The 11,678-nt window shown below is 42.6% G+C and overlaps 1 protein-coding gene across 5 annotated transcripts in view; it reads left to right on the top strand.

Annotated features, from left to right (window-relative positions):
• The window catches only part of VAPB (VAMP associated protein B and C), a 33,002-nt gene extending 26,085 nt beyond the window's left edge, over nucleotides 1-6,917 (top strand). Inside the window, exons 5-8 of one of the 5 annotated variants that reach the window (XM_039719401.1) lie at nucleotides 731-784; nucleotides 1,045-1,083; nucleotides 1,817-1,863; nucleotides 3,120-6,917. In XM_039719401.1, the coding sequence (XP_039575335.1) occupies nucleotides 731-784; nucleotides 1,045-1,083; nucleotides 1,817-1,863; nucleotides 3,120-3,141 (162 nt within the window). In that variant the 3' untranslated portion in view covers nucleotides 3,142-6,917. Of the gene's footprint in view, nucleotides 1-730; nucleotides 785-839; nucleotides 1,017-1,044; nucleotides 1,084-1,816; nucleotides 1,864-3,119 lie in introns of all 5 variants that reach the window. The other 4 variants (XM_039719399.1, XM_039719402.1, XM_039719400.1 and 1 more) reach the window with 4 other exon arrangements.
• The last annotated feature ends 4,761 nt before the right edge of the window (nucleotides 6,918-11,678 follow it).

Below are 11,678 nucleotides of genomic sequence, written 5' to 3' on the forward strand. Positions count from 1 at the left end.
AAGCTCAGAGTTTATACTGAAGCAGTTATAATCATCATCAATATAAATTTGCCTGTCCAACACTTCCTTAATACAACTCTGATTTTGTCAGGTAAATTGATACAAAACTGGTGAGGATGACACAAATGCAGTTAGGAATGATATTGAAATTATCAGGTATAATATTGTAGGATCCCTTCTTGTTAGGGTAATGGACATGTTAATTTGTAATGCAAATATCTATTGTCCAGTATAAAACTGATAATGGATTGAAAGAACTGAAAAATGCTTCCTAGTGTGCAGGTCCTAAAGGCACAGTTGTTCTACCTTGCACTGAACAGTCTGTAATTAGGATTATGTAATTGGCTGGGGAGAGCTTTGATTGTATGAGAGACCCTTTCTAAAGTGCAGAGCATGGAGGAGATCCAAAGGCAGGAGAGGCAGCAGGGTTGGGACATCTGAACTTTGTTTCCCAGCCTGGGTTGCAAATTCCTGCATCCCCACAGAAACAGGAGAGGGTACAGCCAGGGGTGGGGAGGAGCTGCAGACTGTCCTGGTCCTGCTTGTGCTGGGCCTGGCAGGGAAGGGGGGGACACCATTGGTTGTGGCCCTGGTTTAGGGACATTTCTGTACATGCAGGGTCTGACAAGTCAGGGTCATTCTCTGCTCACTTACTGCTGCTGGTCTGATGTTTTCTGGGATAGCAGTAAAGTTACAGGAAGCAAAATGTTGTTTATTTCTTTTGCTACAGGCACGTGTCAGGTGTGCACAGACAATTTTACCTGATTGTCCTCCTATGTATCAGGTGTGTGGTGTGGTGTTAATAACTAACCAAAAATCACTCTGTCCTTTTTTAACAGCATGACATAGAAATAAATAAAATTGTATCCACAACTGCAACAAAGACAGATTCCTCTGTAATGTCTAAATCAATAAGTTCTTCTTTGGATGACACTGAAGTTAAGAAAGTAATGGAAGACTATAAGAGGCTTCAAGTAGAAGTTCAGAGGTTACGGGAGGAGAATAAACAGTTTAAGGTAAAGATTGCTGTTGTTTTCTTTTCAGATTTACCCCTTTCCTGAAAAAGAAGCTTCCATCTTAAAGGTTTGGTTACCTGACCTTAGCACAATATTTTACTGCTGTCTGTAAAGTAAAAGATAATTCAGGTTTCTCTGTAAACTCCGAGAAGGTGCTGAAATCAATGGTTCCTTTGAAAGGAGGCACAAGTCATGCAGTCACAGAAGGAGATTGGGTAGCAACCCAGAGGAGTGAATTCCCCCTCTTTTTTCTTTTCCCACCTAATTTCTCAGTCTGAATTAAGCATTCAGTGTTGGACTTGGCCCCTTCTCCCAAACCATGGGAGCTTGAGGGCAGTGTTGTGCAAATACTGAGTGTTTCAGTAATTGCACCTGTAATGTGCTGCTGAAATGGCCAAATTAAGACAGATGAATGGGAAATGGGCTTCCTGTCATACCCAGCACATGGCTGGGAAATCCAGGCATTGAGAAGCCTTTATCACTCTGCTGAAAAATTCTTTTTACAGCAGCTTGACTTGCTGTAAGTGTCTGCTGCCATAGATATCAGCACCAAGGAAAGTGTGGATGCTGTGACTCCTGCAGCCCGGTGAAAGGAGCTCTGTTCTCAGCTCTGATCTGCTTGGCTGCCTGATGCATGAAGCAATTCTTGAAAACAGTTTTGTTTTGCACAGAAATAATGTGTGTACATAACAGACATGGCCCTAACTTCTCCTTGTGTTCTTGTTTTGCCAGCAACTCAGTACTCTTAAGTTCTATATGGTTTTATTTAATTTTTGTGAAAATTGGTCTTCACTCTACAGGAGCTATCTAGAATTGAGCTGATGTCTTACAGTAACGTCCCAGATAGGTGAGATCTTTGTCCCTTTGTGGAGTGTCAAAAACACCTGTAAAACATCAGAGAGCAATGCTAAATCACTGCCTGCTACCAGGTGCTGTCAGTGTCAGGCTGGAGTCACTGTCAGAAGGAAATGAAAATATTTCAAATGAAAATGTGTTGTTTCTATATAAATCGTGTTGTATGTAAACCAGCATTTTATTGTTTATGGAAGTCAGTTGTGCCCATTCAGAATTAGATCAGCAGTGAGGTCTGTGGCTTTCAATTAGTAAATAAATAAATTAATTAATAGAAAAATAAGTTCACCTTCAGATCATGTAGGTGCCCCTTTAAATTCAAAAGTGAGAAACACTGACATATCCCAAGCCCTTTGAACTTCACTTATCTGACAATTTTGAAGACTGCAGTAACTTTCATTACAGTTTTATTTCTTGAGTATTTTTTGAAGTAGAGACTGGAGACTTTTGCTTTGGTACCTTATCCTTTTGCACTATAATACCTTATCACATTAAAAGTCTAACACTGTTGCTTCAGCTGGACACAAATGAAGTCACAAAAGACTCATTACCCTCTCCTGAAGTGCTCTGGGTGTGTGTGTGTGACTGGAGTGTGCTAACACACAGCTGTGCTGCACAGCAGCTCAGGAGAGCTGAGGGAGCACCATTCCCACGAGATGGGAATGTCTGCTGGTGTTCCTTTGTTTGATCTGTTGTCTCATCTCTACATCAGGTGAGCTGCCAAATTCCTATCAAGAAAATATCCTAATTATTGCCATTAGGTTCATGTCCAAAATGTCAGCATTAATATGATGGGGAAACTGATTTCCCTTGAAGGGCTGGAGGATCTGACATGGGGAGTGAGGAGTGTAATTGCCTTGGCTTGTGAAAAACATGCAACTGCTTCTTAGTTATACTGAGAAACATTTTCCCCAGCAGCACCTTTCTTGTTACAGAGCAAGAAAAGCACCTCCATGGCATTTCCTCCATCACTTTTCTGAAGTTCTGGAGCCATCTCCAGGCTTTGGACAGAAGTTCCTGCAGGGTTCCTCAGTGCTTCCCCACTCCCTTAGCAGGACAGAACTTCCAAGAGCTTGTGGCTTTCCCCTCTGCCTCACTGCCCTTCCCTCTCAGGATTATCCAGGACACAGAGCTCTAACTTAGCTGTAAATTCACTTTCACCTATTCTTTAACACCCACCTAAATAAATATGAGAAGCGTGAATATTTAAAGCTTTTTTTTGGTAGAAATAATCAATATCTCTTCCTTTAGGAAGAAGATGGACTGCGGATGAGGAAGGTACCCCAGACAAACAGCCCAATATCTCCTTCTGCAGCTGCTGTCAAGGACGAAGGGCTCAGCTCCAGACTACTTGCTTTGGTGGTTTTGTTCTTTGTCTTTGGTGTAATTATAGGAAAAATAGCCTTGTAGAGGCAGCATGCTGGAAATTGTAAATTGGTTTGATGGTTCTGCCATATCATTGGATTAAATTTATTCATAACAATGTTTAAAAAAAAAAATTAATGTATGACATCTCACAGGTCTTGCCTTTAAATTACCCCTGCACAAATACTATGTAACATAATCTAGAAAGTTCAAAATGTACGGTGAGGGAATGAATGAAAGAGAATATGCTTCAATGATGAAGGGGGGAGAAAATCCTGATTTAACACTACAATGGAATATTGTATATGTCATTTTAAACATTCTTAGACCCTGGTACATGTTGCTGGATTACCTCTTTTTAAAAAAAAAAAAGAAAAAAAAAAGGAAAACTAGAAAAACCTCTTCCTCCACTGCTGGAGCTGGCCCTAGGGATGTTTGGAGCTGGGTTAGGCAGGAGGTGTTGATAACTTCTGTAAAATACATTAATCCACCATTCTGCTCATGAATTTAACAGTTTCTGTCAGTGTCTTCAACTCTGTGCAAGTTACCAATTTCTTGGCACTTAAATGAGGAGTGAGGAGCTGCAAAGATTTGTCTGTGGCAGCACTGAGGGAGCTGGGCAGCACCGAGGGGCTCGTCCACAATAGAGGTCAATGCCTTGTTCTCACCAAGGGACCAAGCTACATTGCTGTTGGTTCATTTAGTTGAATTAAAATGTTATTCAGAGATGTTTAATGCATATTTGACTTATTTAATGTATTTCATCTCATGTTTCCTTATTATCACGCAATTGACTAATTCTTTGTGGTATGAAAGGCGCCTGTTCAAAGCCAGTGACAAGAACTAAAATTTTGCTGCTGTAGTGGTGCAAGATTCTTCTGCCTCCTGGTGTTTTGGGCACTACACCATTGTTGGGAGTTTTGATCATCTGAGCATTGGGGAAACAGTGGTCAGAAACTGTTTTTGTATGTAAATAAGTCTATTTAGGGGAGAAACAAAAATATCAGTAGTAAATAGTCCTATGCCGTAAAAAGACCAATCTTGTTTGACTATGTAGCATCTTAAAAAAGAAAAAAGAAAAAAAGAAAGAAAAGAAAAATTAAATAAAGCCCCCAAATTCATGTTTCCTTTGTTACTTTTGTCCTGTTCTCACAGTTTTAGAGGTGGGGAGGAAACAGTGTTCTCTTGTCAGCTTTGTTCATGGCATAAGGAAACTTGCAGTCTGATTTCAGGGTGGATTTCTTTTTTTCCAGACTAATTATAATATCAAAGCAAACCACCCCATCGTGAGCCTGACACACAAAAGTTGTTCAGAGTCACCATGCTGAGGTACAAGGTAACATCCCACTTTCCAGGTTGGTTGGGTTCAGGAGCTCAGACACTTGACAGCACCTTTAGAATAAGGAGATTTTGGTTCTAAGCTTCCTTTTACCACGAGGTGTATAAACAAACTCAGCGTGTTTTAACATGATGGGTTCAGTAGATTAAACCGTTTTTGAGCAGGTAAATTCACATCTGTTCTCAAATGGTAAACCCAAAAACATTCAGTGGCAAAATTCGTTGTAGCATATTACAAGATGAAGCTGAGTCTTTTGCAGATGACTTCTGTCATTCCTTCCCTGTTGCTGGGATTCTGTGAGAGCTGTGGGGGCTGCAGCCTGACCTTTGTTTGTCCCACTTGTGTCTCAAGGGCTTCCTCCTCTGCAAGTGCAAATAAGTGACATTTTATGTAAGGCTTAAGGAGAAAAATAGGTGGGAAAAAACCTTGTGATCGGTGTGTTCATCTTACGAACGTGAATCTGGAAGTATTTCTAGGAGATTCAATAGAAAGGAGAGGTGTATTTTTAGCATTTTGAAGTGCTGGTGCCTTGTCTGCTCAGAGGGAAGGGACAGAGCCACTGCAGCCTGGCTGCAGGTGGGAGATGAGCTGGAGAGGACAAAGCAGGGAGTTTGTGGGACAAATTGGGCAGAATTGATAAAGAAGATTCTGCCTGGGCAGTAGAAGCTGAAGAAAACTTTCTAATGAAGCATTCTTTTCAGAAAGGCAAGGTTATGAGTAATAGTGCAACATTGATTTTCATGGCTTTGAAGAATATATTTGAGAAAACCTTTGCTGAAGGGAGACTGAGATATGAAGTAGATTTTTTTTTAAGTGGCTGTAAATATCTTGTTCTCTTATCAGAATTTCTGATTCACTTTGAAAAAAAAAAGTTTTTTTGAGAGTCCATTGTTCTGCTCTAAAACAGCCTAAAAAAGGTTGGTTTAAAAAAAAATAAATCACTGTCTGCAGGATAAAGGGAGAGGATTGAAGGTTTAACCTGGTCTCCTGTGAGGGTAGCTGGAGTAAAGTTCCAGGCAGGTTTTACACCCAGAGGAAGCTACCACAGCTGCCTTTGCTGGGCAAAGCCAGCAGCAGCTCTGTGCTCAGCAGTGACTTCCTGGTGATCTGTGCCAGCCTGGAACTGGAGAAGGTTCATGGGCAAAGCTGTTCCTGGTGTTTGCACTCCAGGAGCACAGAGAGGTCCCAGAAAACCTTCTCATGCTTTTCCAGACCCTTCAGACACTGAGCCAGGAGACCAGGAGAGGATTTCAGTGTAACCTGCAGCTGGGTCACCCACACCATCAGTCCTAACAATCAAATTGACTGCTTGTATTTTGGAATTTAACAAAATCCTGAGGTTTTCCCTCACCGTTTTTCACAAGAGCCTGAACACAGTAGCCCTGAATTGTCTGGGTAATGCTTTGCTTTGCTGAGCTTGAAATAAAGTCACTGATCAGGGGAATTCTCAGTCCCTGTTTGACCAAACCCTTCTTTCATAGACAGTAGAGAGAAATCTTAAGGATTTTTTTTCTTCCAAGGTTCCTAAAAGGCCAGTTTGTAGATAGAGTGCAAATATAGATTGGATGGATATTCCTAAGCCACCTGGCTCTTTTTGTAAGTTGTTCCTTTCATGGCAACACAAGAGCAAATGTTCTCATGAAGTATTCACAGAAAGTGAATTATTCTGAAGGACATTCTATATCTTAGGAAGTTGTGCACAAAATGTAGAGTTTCTTAATAAGATAATTGCCTGGGGTCCTCACACAACATCAGATATTAGAAACCTGTGATTGATTCATGGTAGTAGAAATCAAGTTATTACTAATCTAATTATTGTCCTTGCTGTTACTTTAAGATGACCACTTGCACATTTATTGTTGATTTTTGTAACACCCAGTAGAGGCTGCTTGGTGCACTCTGGGCGACTTTGGGATAAACAGATACCTGAAATATCTTGAAGCCTAGTGCTGGGAAACGAGTGGAAAATGGTTTCTTCTATTTTTATGTTGTTCTCCACATCTTAAAGCAAATACTCCGTGCATGGATGATCATAACTATTGCTGTGCATTGGCAGTTGTCAGCTGGGAGTGCACAGCTGGAACAGCTGCATGTGCAAGCCAGGAGCAGCTCAGGTTACTGGGAGTAGCCTGGGGGCTGAAGAGCAAGATCATGTCATGTTGTTATGTTGAGGGGGATTGATGTACCATAATGTCATTTTCTAAAAATACAGGATTGTAAAGCTCAATGGTGGTGTTACTTTTTCCTCCTGAAATGCTGTTAGTGGGATAAAGTTGAAACTTCACTTTGCAATTCACTAGAATTTCTTTTCATCAATAAACTCTGAAGGGTTTGTATCTGCTGCACATGTGAACTTGCAATTCTTGTCAGCGATTTTGCATCGTGGTGTGCACAAGGAATGGATCATTTATGTCTTGTCATGCTTGATGTTGCATTGCCCAGTGGAAGAAAACTGTCATCCCTTTTCTTCAGAAAATGGCACTTCTATTTCTTCAGTGGAATGTTCTTTATTTTCAGGCACAGTAGTGGCTTCACTGTAGTGCTCTTAATTTGAAACTATACTTCTCTTGCCCTATGTGATGTCCTGAAATTCCACATCCTGAGTTCTGTTTTCTATATAAAGTAAGTGAGGAAAAAAGCACCAGCAAAAATCCCTCTGTTTGAAATTCAAGCCCCTGTAAAATAACACTGAGGCTCCTGTTTGTTGTGGCTGGCTCACAGCTGCACTGGTGCTGCACTGGTGCTGCACTGGTGCTGCACAGAGCCTGGAGAGCCCCTGTGCCATGGTTTGGGAATGGGGAAACATCCCTGGCCCAGGTCCTCGAGTGAGCAAGTTGGGAAGTGACAGGTGGTGAGTGAAATTCAGTTTATGTGCTCGGGATTTGGAGAAGATCAGCTTCACAGAACAAAGTAATTGTGTTTCCACTGCTCAAATCTGCTTAACTATAAAAGTTGGTTGATTAATGGGCTGGGGTTTTTTACTGGATAAATGAAGATTATTTTTCAAATAACACAAGTGAGAGCCAGCTAGGAATCCTGCACGTGGTACTGCAGTGAGCACGCACCTGCACACTTGTGAGTGACTGTGTGCCTGTCACTCACTGCCATTTCCTGTGGCTGCAGTTCCTGTTCAAGAGCTAATTTCAATTTTGTACTTGAGAAGTAAAACTTTAAAGCCTTTACTAAACTTCCACGTAGATCTCTTTGCCTCCCAGTCCAGGCCTGAGTTTGTCCTGAAGCCTCTGAGAGAGTGAAAAGTACAAAAGGGACGTGGGGCTGTGAGCACAGAAATGAGGCTGCTTTTCCTTGGAGTAAACTTGAACTTTGGATCTTTCCTCCTGTGATCTGTCATTAGAAAATGGCCTTTTCCAGAGAGCAAAACAAAAGAAGCTAAGAAAACAAATGAATTAAGAAGAAATAATTGAAGCTGTGTGTTACAAGTTGACATTATACATCTGGCGTTTCTGTTTATGTTTCTGCATTGGTACATTTCATTCTGATTTAATAAGTTCCTAATTTCGTGGGGGTTTTTTTCAAGATTCTGAAGTGCCTATGAAGAACAGCCCGTAGTAAAGTATTGTTCCCAGTTTAGCTGTACTTCATTTTTTTAATCAAATCTTTTTCTTTAGTGGATAAACTCACAAGATTAGAAAAGCCTCTTGAACTCCCTCATGTTTAGTTTGGCAAATGTCCCACACACAATTACCCACAGAGAGCTACTTTTAAAGGACTGTTATTAAGGCTGTACAAAGTCAAGCACTCAGGAGGTAGGAAATGGCAGAACCAGGTTTGTGCTCTGTGAGTTTGGGGAGTGCATTGGAGTGTCTGATCATTTCAGTGATCAAAAACTGAGCTGACACTGCTCAGAAATTGTCCAAAACTGCCCAGGTTTGTGTGCCTGGACTTGGAGAACCCTAATTTTTCTTAAGTTATATATAAATAGGTTTTTGAAGTTGAACTTGCAGTGTGGCACTGTGGTGTTGGGTGTAACCCATGTGTGTGCTGGGGGAATTCTTTGTGTTCTGTGTGTGGATCCCCGTTCTTGACCTGAGCTCCTGGCGGGGAGGAACTCGGAGCTGAAGCAGCAATTTCTGTTTCCACATTTCACTGGGAGGCCACACACAAGTGTGATTGGAGCCAGGAATCTCTGCCTCAGTGCTGAGCCCAGAGGAGCGTTCTGTGGGGGCTGCAGGCTCTGCTGCCCAGTCTGCCTCCTGCTCTGTTCTGCCTGAGCTGTCAAATCTCACCCCATTCCCTCCCTGAGCGCTTTGCTCCAGGCCAAGTCATCCTTGTTCCTTCCCTGCTCCTTGGCAGAGAAACCCTTGTTCAGCCGAGCATCTCGAATGGCTTTTCTTCCCTGCTGCCTGTTTCCATCTGGGTCCCTCTCTTCCCTTCACCCTTCCAGGCTCTTCCCTGGCTGTCCCAGCCCCTGGCCCAGGGGAGCCTGGCAGGGCTGTCCTGCCATGGAGACCTGACTGCTCCTAGTGCTGTCCTGCCATGGAGACCTGACTGCTCCTAGTGCTGTCCTGCCATGGAGACCTGACTGCTCCTAGTGCTGTCCTGCCATGGAGACCTGACTGCTCCTAGTGCTGTCCTGCCATGGAGACCTGACTGCTCCTAGTGCTGTCCTGCCATGGAGACCTGACTGCTCCTAGTGCTGTCCTGCCATGGAGACCTGACTGCTCCTAGTGCTGTCCTGCCATGGAGACCTGACTGCTCCTAGTGCTGTCCTGCCATGGAGACCTGACTGCTCCTAGTGCTGTCCTGCCATGGAGACCTGACTGCTCCTAGTGCTGTCCTGCCATGGAGACCTGACTGCTCCTAGTGCTGTCCTGCCATGGAGACCTGACTGCTCCTGGCTGTCCCTGCCATGGAGACCTGACTGTTCCTATGCCTTTCCCCACCCTATGCAGCCACTCACCTCCTGCTGCCTCTTTGTTTTCTCTTCCTCTCCACTCTTTGGGGAGTTTGGAGCAAGCCTTGTCACCCATCTCCTTTCTGTCTCCAGCTCCCTACTCCTGTTGCAGTGCAGTGGATTTATTTATTTATAGTGTGGGACAGATTTTTCTATTCCATGTGGATCATTTCTCAAACAAAGCAGTAGCACAATGCTGTTAACGTATCCAAAAGTGCTTCAGATGGTTTTTGTTTCATTTTATCTGGGAAATCTAGAATGCAGAAATGCATTCTAAGGTATTTTAAACAGGGAGGCATGAAGGTGGTTAATTGGAAAAATAAGTTACTGTTAATTGAGCTGTGTGTCAGACCCAGGTCTGTTTGTCTGGCAGACTTGGCTCACACTTTAAACTTCTGCACCTGCTAAAGAAGCAGAAAATTGGAAAGGCAGCTTGTCTGAGGAGATTGTGATATTAAAGAAGGTACTGAAGGCTCAGTCTCAGTGCAGGAAGCCAGAAAATTGTTCGAGACTTGGGAAATTAATTTCTTTTTGCTTTTTGGAGTGGTTTAAAAATAATTAATCTTTTAAAAAATTATTCTAAGAGAATTGAATGTGGAAGAGTTTACTAAGACACATGTGCCTGTTACCATCAACTTCCAGCACACACTGGCTTGGGTTTTCTTCACAGGGACAGTAAAAATGTATTTATTTGTTTTGTGGTAGAAAGGAATCCAGTAGTCAAGATTAAAGCTCCTGGTCTGTATCCTAGACCTGTTTTTCTGCAGCAGTGTTAGACATGAAGGGTGAAATTATTTAGTTTGTCTTGTTTATGCCAGATAAAGATAAATGAATGTCAGAAATGAGGTTGGGATCCTGATTGCAGTGGAGCTCAGCAAACAGCCGTGTGAGCTGCTAATAAATTTAATTGGTGCTTCAAAAGGGCATAGCTGAGCAAATTTCATATCAGATCTGGGAGTGGGGAGGAAATTAGATGAAAAACTGAAGTAGAATTGACAGTTTTCTAAGTGAAAGGTATTAAATGGCCAAAAAACCAATAATTTTGCAATTGAGAAGGGGGACAACATTGGCTACCTGCCCATCCTACTTTCAGTGATGAAATGAGGGGAAAAATTAGATGGAAACTAATGTAAAACAAATAAGAAAAAGGGAAGCAGACAGCAATCAATTCAAAATGGGAGTTAGGAAATGTAGAAAATCAGGAAAGCACAACCCAAAGGAAAAGAAAAATGTGGGTTGGAGTGCTTGGAGAGAGTGATGAGGAGCAGAAGTTCAGAGGAAATCTGCAATAGGATAAGAACTGTTCAGAAATAGATGCAGGAGATAAAACCTAGGGATGATGTAAGAGAAGTGGAAAGGTGATGTCATTCCTTAGCAATGCTCAGGATTAAAAATTAACAGTTTTTAATTCAGGAGGCCCAAAAACCTTGATCAGTGTTTGCAAAGGAGGAGCCTGGGGCAGTGTCTGAGCTGCTGCTGGGGGTGGTCAGTGGCTCAGGACAGTGGGACACCCTGGAAAGGGATGGAAAAGGAGGTGGATGTTCCTGATGGAGCTGGGTGTAAGTCCTGTCATTCTGTCTCTTGGGTTCCAGTTCTCTTTGGGATCAGAGTGGGCTGGGTCTGCCAGGCCCTGCAGAGCTTCGTGGTCCCTGGCAATCTCACCCTGCTGCAGTTCAGAGAGAGCCACCATGAGGTGGGGATGCCCAGAGAAGGGTTCTGCAGGGACCTGGCAGCTCCTGTGGTTCCAGATCACTGAGGAACACAGGCACTAAATCACTGCTGATAAAACATTGCAGAAATATCCATAGCCAGGACCAGAATGAAAAACAGCTCCATGCACACTCCCAGTGCAGTCCCAGGGTAAAAGCCTAATGAATACGAATGTGTTCTTGTTTTTAATTACTGTTAGCTGTAAGTGATTATCCTTCTGTATGTCTCAGCTGGGAGAGCTGGGAATTTTGGATGCAATTTGGATATTTACATTCTACAAGAGAAGCTGAGTAATTGGAATGGATGCAAAAAATATGATTCAGAAATTACTGGTGGAGTGTGAAAATGCCTTAGAGAGGGTGAGAGAAAACTCAGTTGGCTGAGTTTTTCTACCAGAGTTGAGACTGTCTTGATTACAGTGCACTAGTACCTTCACAGGCAGAAAATACTGCACACTGCAGCTCTCTGATCTTAAAAAGCA

This window comes from Passer montanus, unplaced genomic scaffold (assembly GCF_014805655.1).
Source record: "Passer montanus isolate IOZ18808 unplaced genomic scaffold, ASM1480565v1 scaffold41, whole genome shotgun sequence".
Lineage (NCBI taxonomy): Eukaryota > Metazoa > Chordata > Aves > Passeriformes > Passeridae > Passer > Passer montanus.